We start from the raw sequence: 22316 nt of genomic DNA, 5'->3' as shown, positions 1-22316 counted from the left end.
GACGTGTAAGGAAATGTTTATTTTTTCAACATACAGGTCCCATGTCCACAGTTTAACTGTCACACATGCAGTGCAGACCAAAGTGCTTTAAGTCTAACAGTGTCCTAGAAAGGAATTAAACTTTGATTGAAATGCTTGGAAACTATTCTATCGACTGGGAGCCTCAGTATCATCTGCTTGAGGCTGCACAAACTGAAAACTGGGTGTTTAGTCAAGGCAGACTGGCAGGTCTGCTAAAGTCAGTCTGTGACTGTAGATAAAGGATGCCTAAAGTTCACAGCTCTACAACACTGTCAGGTCGGCGATCTGGAGCTACAGAGCTCCACTGGTGGATGCTAAACACTGCGTTGTAATTGACTGGCAAGTCTAGTGCGTCTCCCTGTCAGCAGTGTTTGAAAAGGGAGAGGGAGCATAACACAGAAGTATTAGGTTAGTCCTCAATGGAGCGGATGTATCTCTCGTATGCCGTTTCATCCATTAGCGCGTCAAGCTCAGCTGGGTTGGCAATAGTCATCTTCATCAACCAACCTGTTGTAAATAGATTAAAATATTGTTAAAATGCCAGACAAGGATAGTTTAGCCCATTTATTACAAGTAAAATCAACTTCTGTGCAAAGGTTTTAGGTCACTATGAATCACATTCAGCACTACTAAGAACAACAAATGCTGCAACAAATGGTATGAACCCCATAGAGCTTTAATCTCAACATCATGAGTCAGTCTGGAAAAATAAAAGACAGAAGTATGGGGCGATGGCCATTTTCCAGGTAAAATGACCCCACCAACTATCTGAACTATAATTTACACTTTCTGTATTAAGATATTGTTGAATACACTTTATTTAACACACATCATTTATTGAAATTATGCATGACTGCTAAGCTTTCACACTCCAGTATTGGAGGCTTTTCTGGTAGACGCCGGAGCTGCTTGTGTTATGAAAGGTGAACGATATGCTTGTTCCATCTTAGTGCTCACAGTTAATTATCTTGTAATGATAGCAGACGATATTCATGCAATGAACAACTGGGGCAAGAAGAGTGCTTGCCATTTAAAAAAAAAAAAAAAAAAAAAAAAAAACCCAACTTACCCTTTTTGTAATTTTTTAAGTGGATTTTTATATTTGCCTGTTAAATTAAGCTATTGCTGTCTGTGAGAAATAGCTAAAAGTCTGGTATGAATTTGTTGGAAAGATACAGAATGTGCTCTAAGGATTTTTTTTTGTCACAAACAAAATAATCAAAATGGTGGGAAATATAATTCAATGAATTTATACTACAGCTATAGGTTTAGTCAGACTTATGTGACATTACTGCCATCTACTGTCCAAACATGGTACCCTCCAGTGAGTTACTTTTTTTAATCAGCATGTTTCAAGTTTGCAATCAGTTTGTTTTTGGGAAAAAGTTCAAGGAGAGCATTTATTTGGAAAAGCATACAGATATTTTTCATGACTCCTCAAACTTAACAGATTCCTTTTCGCGAGAACAACCTGTTCCAAAGATAATATTAACAGTATTTTAGTAACAAGCTGCACCTGTTCAAGCTCTCCACATCAACACAAAGTACATTTTTGCTTGGCTTCTCCACACACTAGACGATGTATTTGATGGGAGTGCTTACCATCTTTATAACATGATTTGTTGACCAGACTGGGGTTGTCTGTCAATAGTGTATTGACCTCTACAACTTCTCCAGTCAAAGGAGAATAAAGCTCGCTTGCGGCCTTTACACTTTCCAGAGCTCCAAACTCATCTGCGGCAACAGATGTCAGAAATAAAGTCTCGCTTATCCTTAACACTTCAGGCTCAAAACTCATTCTGCGGCTATACAGATGTCAGATATTAACAACGTATTTCTCATCATTATACTTAGCAAGAGGTAAACATAACATTATCAAGTATATAAACTGCTTTATAGCTGATGCATGCATTGTTAAAAAACGAGTCCATACGAGCTGTTATAAAAAACCTATTCAAGTAATACTAATTTTTTAAGAAATTTTTGATGCATTAACAAAACTGACTAATGAAATACCTATACACAAATCACACGATTAGCAAGTAAAGATCATCTGACTAAACAAGGATAAGATTACACAGAATTTCATAATTCTATTTAAATTAGATTATTAGTATTTCCTGGTATAAAGTCTGAACAAGCAGAGTTTTCTTCAGACGTCTTCACATTAATAATCAAGTGTGCATTGAACTTCATACCTTGCTGAGCCAGCTGTGTCCCCACCTCTGGCAGTCCACAGTAAACTACATCTCCCAGAGCCTCCTGCGGGTGCCCGAAAGCAAGGTCAAAGGTAGGAAATAACTCGCACGTTCAGTGTGTGCGCGTGCGTGTGTGTTTATGTGCCACAAATATTTGCGAGCCACGGGAGTGAACTTACTTGTGCATAATTGCTGATACCGACAGTTCCAATTCCTGCGTCCTCCACTCGAATCCATTCGTGCTTGTCTGTGAATTTAAGTGCTGCAAGATAGCACAACAGAGCGAGATCATATAGATGAATTTGTGATCCTTAACGAGCACAACAAAGGAAGAACCAGAAGGACGAGCAGCAGAGTCTGCTATCGCGTCCTTCTCTCTAGCTAATGTTACCATCTCGCTACCAAAAATGTCAGCTCACACGCCCCCCTAAACGACATCCACGGCGCAGTACCTGCTAATAATCGGCTGGAAGAGGCTAGTGTCCTTCTGAGATAGGGTTTAGATGCCAACTGCAGCGGGGAAGGCGGCGTCGAGCGGGCAAGTAAAGGCAAAACTGTAGAAAAGTTGGAAGACAGGGAGCGGAAGAGTCTAGAGGCAGCCATCTTAGTCGCTTACTGATGAGAAGGTGGAATTCTTCTTCGCTGGTGTTATTAGCGGCGCTGCACTGCCCCCCACCGGTGAAGATTATTGATTGAGGATTGTGATTATATCACACGTAAAATAATTATTTGGATTTTTAGATTTGTAGAAACCAGAGTGGAAAAAATGGGGAAAGTATCAAATCTAGCTGAAACTACATCGTTACATTTATGTTGATTTCTGTTTTGAGTTTGGTAAAAGCTATAATCTGAATAAGTTTAGCACAGTTCCTAAACCCTTTAATACCTGTGAAATGGTCACATATTTGCCAGCTTTCTGCCAGTGTTTGTTATTCTGTTTTATTTACCAAAACGGATATTAGTCTGCTGCTCTGTTGTCGCTGTTTTAAGCTCTTCGTCTTGCTACCATAAAGCTTGCACGATGGCAAACAATGAAAATTATTTAAAAAATTTAATTAAAATTAAATGCAATATGTACCAAACATTAAATATACTACACTGAAATATAAGTTGCCACTCTGAAATGAATCAAATGACCGATTGCTGTATATAGTGCACATACTATATAACACAATTTGTGCTACTTTCCTGATATGTAAATATATCACTGGAAACCTACTGACCCCATCTAACTATACTTAATATCTAGGCTTGTGTTACAGTCTGAGTAAAATCAACATCAGTTCCAAAGTACATAAACTGAGCTTATTACAGCGATGGCTCAATAGGCAAACTGCCCCGCTATTATAAATATTGTTATATGACTAACACAGCAAACATGTCAAACATAAAATAATAAATGAATAAAATAAAGTGGAAGGGTTAAAATTAAAATTGGATTTATTTAACAGAAGATTCTGGATAGGAACACAGGATTATGTTATGTTCTTTCCATAATATCTCAGAGATCCACAAACCAGGTGAGGGTGCACACTACACATACAAATTTACTTGTTTTGCAGTTAACACTCATTTCAGATGAACTGATTTCTGTTGTTATCCAATTCTAGGGCTTTATTGCAATTAGACAGAAAATACTGCGGGGATAAAGTTCCATGTTGCATGTCCGAGTTGTTTCAGTAGCTATGCCGATATTCGTAGGACTACCAGTCAATAGAATCATTAATGACAAGTGTAGTACACGTGTACCTTTGTAGTTTTACTTCCTGGATTCTGCCAAAGCCTTTGTTCAGAAAAGCACACAAAGACCGATCACACACCCCAGGCCTTATTCTTATTGACCAACCTAACGAAAACTTAAATTATTTATTTAGTAACACTTTTATTCATACAAAACAACAGAATATATAAAGAAAAGTCACTCTCATGCCTGGGAGTTCATCTATTGCTGAACGTTGCATTAGCTGAGGAAATGGCATGTTTAGAATTCAAAAAAATATATATAATTATGAAGCAAACTTGAGTGTCTCGCACAACCACACACTCCCTTTGTTCTGGTTTCAGGAACTATGCTGTAGGACAAACTAAAATACAGAATGACTAAAAGTGTCCACCCCTACACCTGGGCTAAAAGCTACAAACATAAATAACAAAAGCACAAGTGTTTGGCTTTTATATTACACAGCTTCGAGAGTCCATATCCAGTGTCCACTTTCCTTTTGATTCTGAAGATGAGAACAAACAAAAAAAAAAAAAAAAAAATAAAACGACAATGACAACATCGATAACAGTAAATAGAAATGACAGCTTGCTGTGGAGAAAAAAGTGTGAACAGAGGGGATGAAAACTCCTGTTTGGTTGTTTCTCCATCACAGCTTATTGGAAAGCGTGCCCGCCCTCACTGAAAAGCGTGTAACATGTCCATGTTAGGTCCCTCCTGCGGGGGTGCTGTGTGCTGCTGGATGGGTGTGAGTACTGGCGGTCTGTTGCAGGCAGACAGAGGGGGGTCTTTAGTCTGTAAAGTCTCTCTCCTCACTGCAGGAAGGAACAGGTAGGTTGGGAAAGCCAGGAAGTTCATGTTGGAGCACGGTCAGGTCACCACCGTGCGCCACAGACACAACACACTCTCTCTTTTGTACACACACTCCTGACGCCTCCGTGCTCTCCAAAGACACGCACAGTCAACCAGACCCAGACACCCCTGCTGGTTTTTAGGTGGTACGTTCCTCCTCGTCCGCCTCCTGCTTGGTCCTGCGCAGGTTGCTCTTCATCTTCACAAACTCGGGGGTGTTCTCCTGTTCTTCCTCATTTTTCTGCTGCTCCAGTTCCAGCTGCAGGAATGAAGTCATTGTAAAATATATATTATATAATAATGTCCACACGAATGGGTTATAGTAATTCAGATAACACTTAATTGCATGTCATCTGTCAGAATGGGAGGAATGTGTGTTCTACAGTGAAAGGTGAACTACATTAAAAATGTGCATGTCTAATGTGACACTTGACTTATACGAGTAATTCACCTGCTCTAGTTTCTGTTGCCTTTTCATGAGCTCGATCTCCAGGTCGCTCCTCTTCTGGTGTGCCTCCTGCTCCTCCTTCTGAGCCTTGAGAACTTGCTCCCTCTTTCTCTTCTCAAGAACCTTCTGGAGTTCGGGTTTGTTCTGAGGAGCCAGACCCCTGTGCAGAATCAATCACAGAAACAGCATGTTACTAGAATAAAACCGGATGAACAACATCCTCGGAGCGCCACTCAGAGGCTGGCGCACATTCGCATGCATAACAGATGATGACTGTGACCTCATTCGACTATGACGTGCAGATCTGTTCTAAGTAGGTCTGGATTAAACATGTCAATTTTGTTCAAGGAAGGTCTTGATTTTCAGCCAGTCAGAGATTGCTGCTTCGTGATGACCTCCTGCACTAGAACTGATTTTGGAAAATTCAGTTGAAACCACGGGCCCTTTTTTCCTTGTATTCAATACTTGCCCTCAATGCTCAAATATCAACCTAGAACTATTGGCGAATACATCCCTCGCTTTGAATTGCTCTTGGAAATAAGTGGCTTTTGTTACATAACCGCCTAGTTTTGTGCGGCCAAACTCAAAGAGAAGATAGAGACGTCTTAGTAAAATCTGTGAGCGGAGGAGTAAAAATGTTATGTAATGCTCCAAACTCCTTAAAACTGGGGGTTGCGGATGAGCCTCTGCCTTGGGTAGAGAAGTACTTAAGTCTGATGCAAACAGAGAGGGGTTGGAGTCAGCTATAAAAGACAAAAACCTATGAAGTGCAAAGCCCACAAAGGATTATGGTCACATAAGTAGAAAAAAAGAGCAGTTTAAGGATAGAAGCTCGCTCAAAAACTCAGTCTCCGCGCCCTTCATTCATTTTATGATCCAGATTAGTTTCCCTCCGATTTGTCTTTGCAGTGACAGTCTCACTGTGCACAGGTTCCTCAAAGCAAACACAGCCTACCTGACTTGAACTTGGCAACAACAACGCCTTAATTGAATGCATTATTAAGTCCCGGAGATTACATAACCAAGCTCACGATGTTCCCAGATGCAGTGGGAGTTGATTTAAACGAGGCATTACGTTAACTGGAGTCACTGCGGCAGTTAAACGACCCGCTTTCGTGTCAGCGAGGGTCTTGTGAAAGCACTTAGCGAGCCGAAGCGGACAAAGAGTTAAACGCGGGAATGGGCTCGGGCTGTTTTTAAGCACCTCGGGGCACAAAGGCGGGACAAGGTCAAGGTCGCTGATGGCAATAAGACGGGCTATAAAGATGCTGACTCCTCTCATCTCTCAGAGTGGGCGATGTTTACACGATCGCAGACCCTCCCCAAACACGCGCGTAAGTGCATGCCATCCAGCAGACGGGGAGGAATGTGGGCTCTAAAAATCACCACACATCCATACCGCCGTCTGATCGAATGCCTCGTGGCCTTGGCGGCCGAATTTCTGGAATTCCTCTGCATGTGCGCCCACGTACTGTATGTGTGTAGGAAGGGTCGCTGCTGCTGAGGTAGCAGAGGCAGAGAAAGGCCCTCAGCTAGTTTTGTAATCTTGATTACATAACACATATTTTTTTTCCCCCCTTCTACCAACACAGCCATCCACCCAACCGCCCACCAACCCCTCCCCACAATCATCACTGTGACTAATCCACCGCAGACAAGCTTTCTGTATGTCCGCGCACGTTAAAAAGCCCAATCAAAACAGGCTGATCCCCCTCCGAATCCCGCTACCTTTGTCTAGACGACCAGAAACAATATTCTGCAGCACATGAGACTGGAAAATCCTATTATTTATTAATATTTTTCCTTCAATTTGTTCCCGGCTTTAGTACTGCTGGCTTCATCAATACAAAAGCGCATCACTCACTGACCACAGAGCAGCGCTGCTGTGGTGTAACAGCTGTCAACAGCATGTGTGTTTACTCGTCTATTTATAGTTGGGGCACAAAGCTGCTGGCACAGTGTGGTGAGAGAAAATACAAACATTTAGTCCTCACAGGGACACACAATCATGGATGCTCGCACCCACTTAGGGCTGCATTAAATCCTCTGATGTATGATCCAGTGTCAGTGCCCAGGCCAGTCTCACCCTGTGCAGCGCATACTGTACGTATGACCTTTACATAAACCCATTATTGACAAGCTAATGCACTCAAGGTTTTTATATAAGAGCTCCTATGAATGTTTCATATCCTGGGCTTTATATAATACCGCTGCTGCTGCTGGAGGTTAAATGGACGAGAGGAGTCAGTCACGCCGACACACGGCAGAAGCATCAGTACATTCTGTACCAATACAGGACCAGTTAGATGAAAGCAGCAGTGTTGCCCGGATTAACTCATCAATACAGATGAAACTGAATTAGCCAGGGTCTGGACAGCGTCTGTGCAGTTTTTCCTGTGTCTAACTTGTTCTGAGTAGGGGAAAAACCTGATGCTGTTGGCTTAAATAAACATGGCGAAGATGTTGTTGGACACCAAGGGAGATTAACCACCGTAAAATAATAAACTGCATTCGTATGCGGCACTTAAATAAATTCGTCTGTGGCTTCCTTATCAACCCAATTGTAAGTTTGTGATCTTTCCTTGCGTCGATCTGGTTTATTCATGCGCCACAGACCGCAATAAAAACTTCAGGCTGTAAATTAAGGAGTATCCCCGGAACTACTGCGTGATAAGAAGATCATAAAAGAGGAGTAATCGAGAGGGACTGAAGGTGTAGGTGTTTCTGCCACTCCTGACCTCTTCTGGTTCATGAGCAACTCTCGGTGCAAGTCCTGATGGTTACGCGAGGTCTTGACCGGGTTGATCAGCTTCTTGGGCTTGATGAGCTCCTCACAGTCTCCGTCCAGATAGTCCGGTTCCGCCATGACACTCCTCCCTGGTGACAGCGATAGACCGGGATCACACGGATCTGAATCAACAGGGGAGGAGGGAAAGGGAGAATTAAAACTAAAACCACAACTAGGTCAGAACACAAAGTATTTGTCCCTGTGGTGACAGTGTGTTGGAAAGGTTTTATTAATTTTTTTTTATTCTCTGAAATTAAACCTCTGGTATGAGCATCTGCCTGATCCTCTGGCATGAGCACAGAGTTTTTGAATGGTCTCTATAGTGATGATGGGACTCGGCAGCGGAATTACATAATCGTTCCAGAGTGAGCGATGAGGAACATCTCATCCTCACGTCAGATCATAAAAAAGAACGGGACAGCACAGAGACGCACTTTAATATATTTGCCAGATTACAGATAGTTAGTGAAATACTCCCTAAACTGCTAAGGCACGAAAAAACCTCATTCGTCAATCTGCTGTTATCTAAGACGTTTCCACAAGTTTGATCTAGAAATATCTATGTTGCATCACTTTCCATTTACATGAACATAACACACATGTGAACACCCCCCCCCCAAAAAAAAAACTGAGAAATGGCTGTGATTTACTGCATTTTTGCACATATAACACCACAGTTAATTACTGTATATGGCAACTACTGCTGTGTACAGTATTCCTAATTTGATCTGAATTGTTGGTTCACATTGTGTACTTCAAACAAAGAGTGATTAAATGATCAATCACGAAATTAAACCCCCAAATGCATCATAACAAGTTCCTAAAAGCTGTGAGCCATACAACGGTTTAGTACTCGGCTTTCATCTACTTGTATAAGATCGCACAACTTGGATTAACTCACCCTTGAGATGAGGAAAGACGGGGTATCTGAACATTGTCGCCATCGCTGCTACTCTGAGTCACGACAGATTTTCAAAAAGAGAAGCTATTAAAGCACGCTGTCCTGTTTATCAGTGAGCTGCAGAGCCTCGCGTAGGAGAGACACTTTGTCCCGCACAGCTGTCCGCGACTGAGCTGGTTGGTGTTCAGAGTCATCTGTTTTATAGCTACGCTCTCATACAGCTCTCCCTCCCTCCCTCTCTCCCTTCCTCCCTCCCTCCCTCTCTCTCTCTCTGTTCTCCCTCCATCACCTACTCTCTCCCACTCAAAGCACATCTCCTGCTGTTTATAACTATTTTCCCCTGTAGCAAGAACAAAATATTTGTTAATTTGTTAATCTCATTGTATTTGTAATTTAGTATTGACAACACACAAAGGGAAACTTAAGTGACACACAAAGTACGTTTTAAAAAACACAGTAAAGTGGTCGAATAGTCCGCCGCTAAATAAGCTGTTTACATTAGCTGAGAAAATCATGCGCCATTCTGTTCCCACACTCTGAGGAATGACTCAACAGTGATGCTGCCCATGCCTGGGATTTCAAGGCGTTGCTTGGTTACAGGTCTCTTCTGTCTGAGGCCGATAAGGGCAAACCGATAAGGACTGAAAACAAAAAGAAATGTTTTTGATCTGGAACGAGCCAATCACAATCAGTCCAGCTACAGATGTGTTGCACTGCACGTGCTAGAAACAAAGAAGGGGGAGGGAGTGTGTCCTCAGTTCCAAAACATTGTGTTCCTTCAAAGGGTCGGTGTAATGACATGTGTTCACCGCTAGAGGTCGCCAATTTAGCAGCCCAGAAAGGAAACCATGTCAGTTACATAACAAAGAAGATAAACACGGTGTGCCAACAAAGGGTGCAGAACAAAGAGAAAGAAATGCCACTTAATACATATACTTAATGAAAACAACAGACTATGTTGACAGATGGAACTGATGCTTTTCTCCTCTAGCCCGATGCTGATGCCTTTGCGGTTGTGGGTTCTCTCAGGCTTTTCACCTTTTAAAATAAAATGTGTTTACCAACTGAGGAGGCCTTCAGAAATCTTAGTATCTGTGTATACAATGGATGAACTAAATCATTTCGGTAAATATAACATTTTAAAGGTCAAAGAACTGGTGTCTGACTAGGATGTTGCAAGGGACCTGGTAGTCACTGTACATTTTGTGACACAGTCAGGTCGTGTCTGTAGTTTTTCTAAATGTGAGATGTCAGAGAGTGGCGAGCAGCTTGCGGTTGCAACCAGTAGCTGCCAGCGAGCCCACATGTGCTGCATACATCAAAGGTTGTTTCTGTTACTTCCGGGTAAAAGGGGTAGAGGAACGTACAGACTGGCAGTGTTGTCAAAGTGTCCGTTAGCTTAACACATCTGCTCCTACTTCCTGTGCCCAGGGGGAGAGGGGAAGTAGCATAGGGAGTTCAAAAGGGGCCTGCAACCTCAAATTGGAAGACTGCTTAAAGACCAGCCTTATCACTGGTAGCTTTATGTGTTTTATTAGATGTGCCGTCTGGTTTTACTTGGGAGCTACATAGATACTGTGTTTAACTATCAGCTGAGGGCCGACACCTCAAGTGTAATATAGATAAACAATTTAACACACTCCAGTTTCGGACAGATAAAAGATTTCCTAAAAGTCTACTGCAGGTGTCTTGCTACCACTGCACATCCATTTACATGTTAGAACATATGTATAGCAAGTCAGCATCTGGATAACAGTACATTTTTTTTTTTTTTTTAGGCCAACACTTAACTGCTGTTCCAGGAATCTCATTAAAAGAGTTTGTTTATTGGTTTTGGAAACACAACCCCACTGCTGAGAGGACAACCACAAATAATGAACCGCCAAATGACCACTCTCTCAAGATGTTTCAAAATGTCCAAGGACTCGGGGACTAAGAAATGAGAAGAAAGTTGGGGGAAAATAAGAGTGGAAACAAAGGGAGAAAAACTGGGTCAGAAGGAAAGGAGAATAAGTCGAGGACTGCTGCTGCTCTCCGTTCACATCTCTCCGTCATCCTCAGGACCTGTGCTTGACTGTGATCTTGCACAAGCCAAAATGCCGAATTTTTTAAACCATCTGACAACAGGAAACATCAGATTACGTGAGGAGAAAAGAGACACAAAAGTAGCGTAGAGGGTTACATCTGTTAGATACATTTTTTGGTATATAACAAAATGATGTAATTCAATCAACATGTTTGCGCTAGTGCCTGAGTGTAAAGGCGTACCCCACATTGGCACGTTGCTTTCGAGCTGATAGAATGACTGATCCCGGGAGCACTGAGGGGCTGCACCGTGCCAAGCGATTGCATCATCGTGGTCAGCTCTGCTCTATGGGCCAACACATTGCGCACAGAATTGCATTCATTATACGCACTGTTTGTCAATCTTCTCTGTGTCGCCATGGAGATCTGCCATCACACACTTGGTGCGGTGACGCAACACTTTGCAGAGGACATAAATTATTGCAATTAGCGATGACAGGACTTTAAACGACTAAAATAAAGGCCTCAAAAAAATAAAGAACTTAAAACATGACTAAGAACGTCAGTATCAGCAACAATAGATCCAAGGACTATATTTAGTGTGAGAGATGTCACGTGTAGTGTCGACACAGGAAACCATCTCACAACTCTGAAGCTGCACGACTTTATAGCTTCTTTCTGCTCGTAGTTTCCAGCACTTTAAATCTTTGTGCTACAAAAGTATGCTGATACTTTTTTTTTTGTAACATTTGCACGGAAAAAAAAAAACGTTTCTGATTTAACCCAAAAGGGAACAGCACAGATGGACGACTGATTAGTGATGGAGAAAGATAACCTAAATTGGCCAGAGAAAGAATACCGTCTCTAAGAAAGACAAACTATCAATGATGGATTGTTACTGACATGGACAAGAAAGAATAATAGGTGGATATACTTATGTTAACATCCAAGACTGACAGACTGAGTATAAACGACATGGAGAGACAAAGAGAACCAAACAGTGTATAATGACATGGCTGTTTAGCCCGTAATGAGTCAGATAGTAATTCTGAGAAAACGAAGGCAGTGAGAGCAGCTGGTGGCCTGCTTCACCATCTGACCCCACGGAGCTCCTCTAGGATGCAGGCGCAAACCGTCCACGGATCTGCACAGGGTGGGGCCGGGCACTCAACCAGCCGTCATTGGCCGCGAACACATGGCTGACCACACCCACTCCATCATCCGTGAGCCAGGATTTGTTTTCCACAGTGTCAAACACAAAGGTACACTGGGGGTCAGGATTAGAAAAAAAAACAAAAAAGGATTGATCGGGTGATTTTGGCATCCACAAAGAGCAGAGCCAAAAGACTGCTCATTGATATAAATGTATTTTTTAAAGTGGAACAGAAGAAATGAACAACGATTTCAACTGTGTTTTCTCAAGAATGGAGTTGATTAAATGTTATTAGTTGTCATTTTGGGAACAAAAAGACGCCTTTATCTTCCACAATTTTCTGGTGAGGTACATATGCAGACGTGCGTTAAGGAGATCAGTAACACATGATAATGATCAGAACAAATGTGTGATTTCATATCCTCTTCCTTGTCCCACATAGAGTCTCTCTTTCTTTTTGGCCAGATCCTGTCTATTCCACTCACAGATGGGAGGTCCACCCCTCAAGGGAAATTGCGTCATCAATACCCCTAAAGCAAACCCCACACCCCATTCTTTCTCTCTTTCTGTCTCGCTCTTTCTCCCTGACACACACACACACACACACACACACACACACACACACACACACACACACACACACACAGACCCCCCCCCCCCGGTTGTGTGTTACAAGCCTGGCAGATCCGGGCATCTCCTTGCCTTCCTGTTAATGAAGCGGCCATTCAGCCATAAACAGGGGAGGCCCTAATTAAAACACAGAGATAGATGGGCTTTTAACGGACAGTTGAGGGACGATGGGGGAGGGAGAGCGGCAGTGTGGGTGTGAGAAAATGGCAGCAAAAGTGAAGGAGAATCGTTGAGTGTAGCGCCAATAAGATTTTAGGCACACAAGTGTACACATGCGCATTTAAAAGCCTGCCTCAGGATAACATATAAATCATATAGTGGAAGGGTCACCATATCTACCTAAAAACAACTCACCTTCTGGCAATGTGATGTGTTCCCTTCTTGCTGTTGTTACAAATATATAGTTTTAGCTTAGACTAAGGATCTCAAATGTACAGGTAACACTCTAACATTCATACAGGACCGAAATATGAGATGCCTTAAAGAAAAGACAGAGAAAAAATTGTTCCTCAAAAGTATGCCCGGGAGTTTGGGGGTTAAATCTGTTTTGTGTTTCCTGCCATGGAGTGGGGGTCTGGAGCAAAAGAGAAGAGAGACTGGGGAATTCTGTGAGCCTCATCATGTACTGGCCCCCGAAATGACTCGCCCTGCTCCCACAATACAATGATGTCACTGGGGAGATGCAGGGGTATGGGAATTTACAATCGGGGTTTTAGGGTTCATAAAGCGCAGATGCGCAAACAAGCAGAAACGCCCACGCTAGGAAAGGATAATGTGGATCATGTGACAGCGGCATAAGCCGCGCAGGACGTGTCTGTGGACGTTTTAAACACTGAAGCAACATTAGTGTCGTACTGACGCTTACACTCGCTGTTTTGAGTTCAATCGAGGTGGTTTGAGAGACTTTCATCTCTCAGGATAACTAACACTTACACTAAAAATATTTTTAATTTGTCCTCACCCCCACTTTCAATCCAACTACTTTTTCTCCTGAACCTGGACTGAATAATCATCCAGTTAATAGATTAACTTTTTTTAAAATTAGGTGTTTGCATTGCATTTCATTGAGACTTCACAATAATGTGTCTTAAACCTGGGCAGTTTCTACGTTGGGTGATGGGGCCATGTTCCAGTGTGGTTGCAACTTGCCCAGATTGCTCTCACAGGGCCCGTTCAGACTGGGCATTAATATCAGATCTGGGTTATGCCACAGTTTCACGCTCTGCATGCAAATGAACACCGACATCGCATGTAAGGCCCATAGTCAGACACAACCGATTATGCTCTGGCAAAGATCCGTCCATCCATCTCATCTCATCTCCTACTAATGTTTATCCTCACTAGGGTCGCGGGGGTTGCTGGAGCCTATACTGGCTAACACATTGACAAACAATCATTCACGCACACACTCACCTAGGATCAATTTAGAGTCAACCCGTTCACGAATCCAATCATTTGGGTGTGCTTTATGTGGAAAACAGTGATGCAGAGAGGAGTAACAGCGACGACAAGTTAAATTTTTTAAACAAAACGGTTGTGATTGGTTGTAGGACTATCCAACTGTGTGCAGGGATGTTTTTCTCATACACAAAAATACGCTGAATTGATCAATCAAGTGGTCGAGTGGCTGCTAGTGGTATTGCTACCTAAACTAAATGAAACATCAACTACACGGTGTACAATCCATTATTACAACATCTGGTTAGCCTGCTGTCAGTTTACCCACTGAACAAGTCATGTTAGCAACAATTTCCCTCCCTCAGAGATGTAGCAGGAGCTTCCACTCTAAAGATCCGTAGGGACCCCCCCTCACCCAGGACACTCCCTGATCAGCAGCCTCCCCTCAGCACAGACTCAGCGCAGCTTTTTCCCCGTGGCTGTTAAAAGGCTGCTGAAGGAGCATTAACCCACTCCTATTGTTTCAGACATTGTTTTTTATATATTACATACATTTATATTTAATACACTATCACCTTAGACAGCTGACACCAACCTGCCACTGGAGATTGTTGCCAAACATTTTTTTTGTTTTGTTTTGTAACTTGCGTGCAATGACAATGAAGTTCTTCCTCTTCTTTTCTCAGAAATCAAGTTGACAACATTTTTTCATCACCGTCAGCTTGCCTAACTAATAGATGTACAGGGGTCAGGGAACTAAGCTCTTTAGGAATCAGAGATAAAACGCTAACAGCCGATGACGAACTGATAAATGGAAGTTTAAACTACCCTTTAACACAAAGTCTTTTGTTATCGTTTTAGATAAGAGGCAAAAACAGAAGAGGCTTTACTTCTCATACCCATCCTATACACAATACAAGTTCTTGTGGTTCCTTTTAAAAACTGAAATCACCATCACACTCATTAATTTAGTAAAGGCCATCTCTTGTGATCTTATGGTCTAATTCATAAGCACCCATCCCCCCTTGTTTTCAGCTCCTCGATAACCACAATAGTTGCATTTGATCTCTTCTGATTGAAGCGAGAGCTCGACTGCTTCTGTTGCTACCTTTTAAGAGCTGACAGCAACATTCAGAGTCATCGGCTGTTGTCTCCTCCCACAGCAGCCGTCGTTAAAATGACCAGAGAAGCTGAGAATCTTTCCCCCTGAACTGAAACACGCCTGGTCTGACAGTTTGTGCTAAGCACTGGCTGAGGTCGTTTCGCGCGGCGGGTCGTGCACAGTCCTGTTGCCGCTCTGAATGAGCGCCGGGGGTGAGGCAGATTATAGAATGAATGGGATGGATTGAAAAGGCAAAGGCACCACTTTGAGTCACGCCGTGGGAATGTGATGAAACTGCACAGTGATTATTGCTTCGGGCGCACAACAGCGTGTACTGACACACAGAGACCTAACTTCGAACACTGACACGTCGGAGTGAGAAACATTTGGGTGTACCCTATGGGCACTTTTCTTTCAAAGGTTAAAACGCTGACGAATTCGGAACACATGGCCTGAATAATTGGTGAGGGGGGTACAGTTTGGGGGGGGGGTCACACCTGTCAGTCAAATACAAAAGGCTGGCCTATGCACTTTCACAGCTGACCCCGACACATGGTCTGTACGTATAAGTATAGACCTGATGAGAACAGGTGGACTGAGGCAGAAGTGAAGGGCGACATATGCACAGGATCCAGACATTTATGCTACACGGACACACCCAGAGAGGACAAATTATTCACAGGACATATGCATGCAACTCCTCCTTACTGAGATGTAAACATGTGGCCACCTACTCCACATTCCTCACACACACATCACCGCTTCAAATGCAATATCTGTCCCTTTAATGGTGGTAAAGCCATATAATAAAAAAAAGGCACAGTCTATTTAATCTGGCTTGGGCAGTGTGAAGTGGCATTTAGTCATAAAGGAAGAGTCTTTGTTATGGTTCTGCTGTCTGTTCCAGATTCGCAGCTTTGTGCCTTACTGCCGTTTTCCCCCTTACGGTGGATGGGCACGCCCCTCCTCGCCGTCGACTGGCTGAGCCCAGCTGGGATCTCGAATCTCATTGGCTGCAGGGTACACCAGGGAGCACTAGGGAGGTTCTCCTTTGTTTACATGCCAGGAGAGAAAACCCCAATAACAACTGTTACCTTGAGCAACCAGACAAGCCTCAGTTAGCCAGACAGACACACAGGGGTGTTAGCTGACCGTGCACGCACACACAGGCGCAGATAGCGAGGTGAGCAGGTGTCCAAAAACAGGTCAAATAAAGAGCCTTTGTTCCCTCTGGTTCTACGCGTTGTACTTGACAAGACACAAAATGCATCATATATATGTGATGCCTATTTTTAGTTAGGACAGACGGCAATCAAGTCATGTCATTGTCTGATGAAAGTTTTTCAAAGACAATATAGCACAAAAGCTCAGTTGGTCTGGTTGTAAAAGAAAGCAGAGCCTTTTGTGAGTGGATATTTCTGTTTGTCCTCATAATAAGACAGAGACATATATCTTGATGCTGGCTTAATCCAATACTTGCAGCCGAGTCTCCCAATCTCTCTATACTTCAGTCTAACAAGCCACAAGGAGGAAAGCATTTAGAGTCGGCGTGTGTGCATGTGTGCCATCCATTCTCCGAGGCCATGCAAAGTGGTCAGCACAGTAATGGAGCTTTATTGTGATTGAAGCTTGAGGATAACAGCAGGAAAATCAATGGGAGTCTCTGCGCACGTGTGTGTGCACACGTCTACACTTTAGTCTCTGCAAGGCACCTTACCTTTCTTTCATAAGTATAACGATAGCAAGTCCTGTTTTTGTTTTTTTCCCGAACAAGCCTCTGCATGTCTGACTTTCGTATAAATTGTTTAATTATCAAGCTCCCCCCTCCAGCATCAACTCTCTATCAGGGCACCTGATCGACTACGTGAATAGTGGCACAGTCCTTAAACCATGGCAACAAAACCACAGTGCAATGTAAACACATACTTTGTCCTGTCGCAGGATGCAGTGATTTCATCACTGGTATTTGAATTGCATCATAATATGTCATTCACCCCGTATGGAGGGGGCAGCAATTCACCCAATCTCTCCAGCATTGGTAAAGCAGATCAAGATGCACAACAGCTGTCTACAAACAAAGAAAACAAGAACAGAAAACAAATGTCATGCATGTCTGCTTTTTCAGTAAGATGTGGTTAGCAGAAAAAGTCATGTTGTACTGAACTGTTATAAATCACCGTAATCAGTAGTTTGGTGTTTAATCCACAGTTTCGCTTGAGCGTCACGCCTGTTTAGCGGGACGCGGCTTTTCTGTTGTAAACTATTGGGGTTGTGTAGTTCTTGTCGCTCAGCTGCTAGCCTGGGGAATTAAATGACACACGTCTTGATTTTATTTCTACAGAACTGGTTTCTACATAATGAGAGTAAGGAATGACGTTCATTTTCAAGTAAACCAAACTACTTATTAAATCTGAGAAAATGTGGTTAGAAGGAGTCGATCGGTTTCGCTTTGCCAGTTTTTTTTTCACATTAATATGATACCACATGAATATTGAGTTGAACTTAGTTTAAATTCGAGAACTTTAATGTCACTGCACACACGTTACCACAAAATTTTGTTTGGAAGCCACCTCCAGTAGCAGCTTGATATCAGGTGTTTAAGTACTAAATATATTAAACATATATCTATATATATATATATCATAAAGTCTCCTGACTCGGTTTAGTTACAGATGAAGTTTCTAACTACCCAATCAAAATGACTGATTTAAATCATTAATTTTCAGAAAAAAACGTGAAATCGTGTTCCTTGCTGAAACAATACTTATGGGCAACTGCACTTAAAAGTATTGTATTTGTGAAAATTTAAGGACTCTTTCACGCCTATATTTCGATTCAGGGAGTGATTGAAACAATATTGTTACAACACCTTGTTGGGCCTCAATTTAGTTTGTAGTCACAGTCTGCACTAGCATGGGTAGCTGATGGGGACCAGACCCGACCTCGGTTGCCAAATTTGGACCCATCGGGTAGTGTGAGCTGATTACCAACCAGACTGCAAACACGTGTTGCCAACAGCCAACGGACAAATAGAGAGGTGGAAAGCAGGAAATAGCATCAGAAGATGACGGGAAGTAGCGGGAATATCAAAACAACAATGGCGAACTGCAAGAGTGACGACAAAGTGAATCTGGGCCACTGAAATGGAGGAGAGATTGATGGAGTGGTGGCACAAGAGCCTATTATAGGGTTGGTTGCAGAGCATACCGTGCAGGGTTTGATGCGTTCAGTTGGCTTTAGTTGGTCTGACAAACCATGTAGTCCGTGATCCCTCATCAGGGGCGGTTGTTGAGTGTGTGACCTCAAGTCTTTAAGTCGGAATACAAAAATCTGCTGAAGCCAGTCTGTTAGTGTGCACTCTTTCCAAAATCTGTGAGAGTTGAGTAGTGTGCCCCTGAGCTTAAGACAATAATCAGTAGGATCCTAATTCCTTATAATAAGAAAATAGAGAAAAAGAAACGCCACTTAAAACCTGGACAGAGTGGGGATGTGTTTGGTAAAGGTGAAAGGACGCCTTTGTTTAAGGCTGATTAGCAGGGAAAAGGCCTAAAAACATTCGCTTCAAGGTGGCCTTTCGCTACCAGTGTACAAAATGTCAGTTAAGAACTAGGAGCTTAGACACACACACAGTAACAGTGCGTCTGGCGCGGTGCGGGTCTTAAGGTTCAGTGCATTCTGCTGAGTAATGAAGATTTTGTGCCCACAGACAGACGAGCCGGGCTGTGGGAGATAATAATGTCAACACACATGCAGCCGCCTGCTCTACCCCTCCTGGACACGCAGCTATTCCTGACCCAGATACCTTGATTTTCTTTGAGGTCAGTTCGACTCTTTGACACAAACTCCGAACCCTGTAATGATACCTCTGAGAAATTCACCAGAACCACTAATGGACACTCGCATCGCAAAATGGAAACTCAGACATTTCATTCACATATTTAAATTCCTCCGAGTGCAATAATAATGGAGCACGCAGCATTTCCGTTATAACACCCACCACACGCGTACGTACAATCTGATGCGCGCACACACACAGTGACAGCGTCAGCCCTTACGGGAAGCATAAGACAGCAAGTAGAGAGAGAGAGAAGAGGGAAGGAGGGGGTTCAAAGATCAGAAAACAGATGTAAATGGTTTCGCAAACTCCCCTCCAAATGACTAACACATGTGCGAGAACTTTCCCCTCCCAACTCACCCGCACAGACGCTCTAGAAAACTGTGCACCTAGCCATGCTCATTCGTGCCACCTGCTTTTGTCGCTTTTCTCTTCGCAAGAACACATCCCAGAGTCAAACCACCTCACCTTACGACCTTATGTACCTTATGTTTGCCAGGCTGCTATTCAGCCTCCACCCAGCGAACAGCTCCAGTCGCCTTCTGCCCTGTTTTGCTTAACTTCTCGTTAAAGTTTGACAGAGAACCAGCATGAAAAAGAAGTGTTGTATGTTTTCGAGATGAGCTGACCTGTTGCCACTTTTTTTTTTTAAAAGAAGAAGACACAAACAGTTCACAGGACAGTTGGTGTGCACGCCTGATGACAGCCCAGGCTCAGTTTGTCAGCTGAAGCCATGTGCTTTAACACAGAAGGCGGTAGTCATGGCCGGGTTATTACACACATGGTCTGACTCACACAGAATGAATTCAGACACTCATCTATAAAATATGGTCTTTTCTTATGATGTCTGTCTCACAAATAATAAAGATCCTATTATGACTTGTAGTAACTCAAACACACAAACAGATCAACCCTTGTGCTACAGATTAGAAACACATCTCATGTTGATGTGTGATTGTGATTATGGGAATGGATGAATTTTGGGGGAAAAAAAGTGGCTCCATATCCAAATTTAATACCATATAAAGCACTGTCTTCAGCTACCAGCAACGTCTTCCCAGAATATCACAGATTTTCTTCCACCGTTCTTCCCACAAACTATCAAGTGCCACGGCCAATCTGCTCTGAAGAAAATGTAACTGTTGTCCTGAACATCCCGAACAAACAACCTCAGCGTGTTTGTTCCTCACTGTCCCGTCGGCTACAGTCATGCGCTGCAACAAAAGGAGACAATGAAGCAAGAGTTTGTGTTTTGCAATCTCATTCGCCCTCTCCTCGGTCTCTTATTTCACTCTCCAGTCTGTTAAAGCTAAGCCCGCTGCTCCTGTCCGCCGGTGAGGGGTCAAGACAGACGGTCCAAAACGTGCTGCTTTTGTTGGTGAAACAACCTCGCGAAAAACACACGGGCTCCAGGCACACACACACACACACACTTATAGAAACACAATACACACACCTACCTCAAAGTCGAACCCGATGCGACTTCCACCAACTCAAGTTGTTCAATATTTAAAATGACAAAGTGGTTTCGGGCCACATCGGTGCCTCTCCGGATCACTTCTCCGGGGTTGAGGTGTGTCTCCTTTTGGACCCACACACATACACACACACACACTACTCTCAGTCAGGACCCATAGAAAATGTAAATTTAAACTGGGTGGGAGGGCTGGCTGTGACGTCACGAAGAGACTCCTCCTCCTCCTCCCCTTTCTTCCTTGTGCTCGCTGGAGGAGACGAGTGGGGGACTCCTCGAGCTCAGGGCGGGGCGTAGATGGGGCGAGCGCACGCTCTCAGACACGCGCACACAAGTGAAGAGTAAATACTTCTGCATTTTCAAATGCACTCACTTGCCAAATATATATATATTATGTAACATATATATGTATTATGTATATAATATATATATATTAGGTAAAACAAATGCATCCTAATAGTCCTGCACTAAATCCAACGTCATGACTGTAATAATGTTCAGTTTATGTTGAGTCAGAAAAGTGGTTATGCAACAGTACAGTGAAGATGCAGTTTGTGTTGCTGTTTTGAATTAAACAGAAAAAAAGTGTAGCTGTTATTTAGCCTGGGGTTGTCAAAAAAGTAAAAACACATGTGAAAGCAACACAATACAAGTCAACAGAGCCTCCAAGATGGAAGCGCAGTTGATAAACAGCTCGTATTGCATGCTGAACGCCTTCATTTTCATAAAGCTAACTTAGTGCAGGGCATTTATTTTAGAATGTATTCGTTTTCACAAGCATACCTAATGATTTGCCTTGGTTGTAAGTGTAAAATGTGATAAGTTTCCATTTCCCTTTGCTTAGCACAACCTTGGCACAATTTAAGACTCTATATATTTTCATATTTTTCCCACATAATGCACATGTTTATAGTTATTGCTTGCATGTGTACATATACATAAGCTGTATGTATGAATACACCAGGTGTATTGATTACTGTATCTTATTAAAATGTTGCTGTATCATCTTGAATGTCTCTAAGGGAGATTAGTGAAGGTGCTTTACTTATCTTAAACCACCACATTAGCAGATATATATGCACTTTTTTTTGTAAAATATATTACACAAACAATATATGTACTATCTCACTCTTAAAGCTGAGTTGAAGTTTTATTTAAAGACTGAATCATGGTGTGATCATAGTGTGATCTTTTGAAACCAGACCTACTCTTCAACTTTACAGGGCTTATTTGCGTCTTTCTCCTGTTCTGTTGTTAAATATACAACAGACCCACAACAGATGCTACTACTGAATATGAACATTATATCCATCTCTGCCCTCTGTTATTTATCCGAGACAGAGTACCCTGACGATTCTCTGTAATAAAGAATAATCTGCTTACTGATGAAGGGCCTGTGGATCTGCTTATCCACAATCCTTCTGTTAAATCGGCTCACTGAAACCCAGAGTTTAATGGTGATCTGTCACTTTACACTGCCTTGCTTATTTCAGTTTTCGAGCATCTCTCACTGGGCTCCGCTCTTGTCCAATAAGTTGGCGTGCACCACTGTCCGAGCAGACTTACTGGAAATTACAGAAAGTTCTCAAAGTGGCCCAAGGGGTCTGGTTTGAAGTCTAAACATGAGGGAGGAGGGGGCATCGCAGAAGTGAAACATTCCTAAGAGCCTTCTCATAATTTAAGACAGGAGTGAGTAAGAGTGTTGTGCTGAACAATGGGATGAGTCATGAGAAGGGTCGCTGCTGACGGAGAGGACACTCCCTCCAGAGAC

General features: G+C 42.8%; 2 protein-coding genes across 4 annotated transcripts; both read right to left on the bottom strand.

Annotated features, from left to right (window-relative positions):
- On the bottom strand, window positions 1-2854 carry LOC125014469 (glycine cleavage system H protein, mitochondrial-like). Its single transcript, XM_047595544.1, has 5 exons — window positions 2672-2854; window positions 2399-2481; window positions 2220-2283; window positions 1624-1755; window positions 1-528 (listed from the first exon to the last, which is right to left on the bottom strand). The coding sequence occupies exons 1-5, from the start codon at window positions 2820-2822 to the stop codon at window positions 431-433; spliced, it is 528 nt and encodes a 175-aa protein (XP_047451500.1). The 5' UTR covers window positions 2823-2854; the 3' UTR covers window positions 1-430.
- Window positions 2855-3641: 787 nt separating this feature from the next.
- On the bottom strand, window positions 3642-20700 carry fam107b (family with sequence similarity 107 member B). Of its 3 annotated transcripts, none has more exons than XM_047595546.1 (4): window positions 20532-20700; window positions 7978-8149; window positions 5243-5399; window positions 3642-5050 (listed from the first exon to the last, which is right to left on the bottom strand). In XM_047595546.1, exons 2-4 carry the CDS (start codon window positions 8103-8105, stop codon window positions 4931-4933), a joined length of 405 nt encoding a protein of 134 aa, XP_047451502.1. In that variant the 5' UTR covers window positions 8106-8149; window positions 20532-20700; the 3' UTR covers window positions 3642-4930. The 3 variants fall into 3 exon arrangements, with proteins under 3 accessions (XP_047451502.1, XP_047451503.1, XP_047451501.1); XM_047595547.1 differs by having other exon boundaries at window positions 20528-20690; XM_047595545.1 differs by lacking the exon at window positions 20532-20700 and adding an exon at window positions 8929-9115.
- Between the last annotated feature and the right edge of the window lie 1616 nt (window positions 20701-22316).

This window comes from Mugil cephalus, chromosome 10, assembly GCF_022458985.1.
Source record: "Mugil cephalus isolate CIBA_MC_2020 chromosome 10, CIBA_Mcephalus_1.1, whole genome shotgun sequence".
Taxonomy (NCBI): Eukaryota; Metazoa; Chordata; class Actinopteri; order Mugiliformes; family Mugilidae; genus Mugil; species Mugil cephalus.
This window is presented reverse-complemented; position numbering and strand designations above follow the sequence as displayed.

Coding starts and splice junctions, on each gene's coding strand:
- fam107b (XM_047595545.1), bottom strand. CDS start 8,971: ATGGCGACAATGTTCAGATACCCCGTCTTTCCTCATCTCAAGG. Junction 8,150..8,928: donor CGTCTTTCCTCATCTCAAGG/GTGAGTTAATCC, acceptor CTGTTGATTCAG/ATCCGTGTGATCCCGGTCTA. Junction 5,400..7,977: donor TTGCTCATGAACCAGAAGAG/GTCAGGAGTGGC, acceptor GATTCTGCACAG/GGGTCTGGCTCCTCAGAACA.
- LOC125014469 (XM_047595544.1), bottom strand. CDS start 2,822: ATGGCTGCCTCTAGACTCTTCCGCTCCCTGTCTTCCAACTTTTCTACA. Junction 2,284..2,398: donor GTATCAGCAATTATGCACAA/GTAAGTTCACTC, acceptor GGGCACCCGCAG/GAGGCTCTGGGAGATGTAGT. Junction 529..1,623: donor CAAATCATGTTATAAAGATG/GTAAGCACTCCC, acceptor TATTTACAACAG/GTTGGTTGATGAAGATGACT.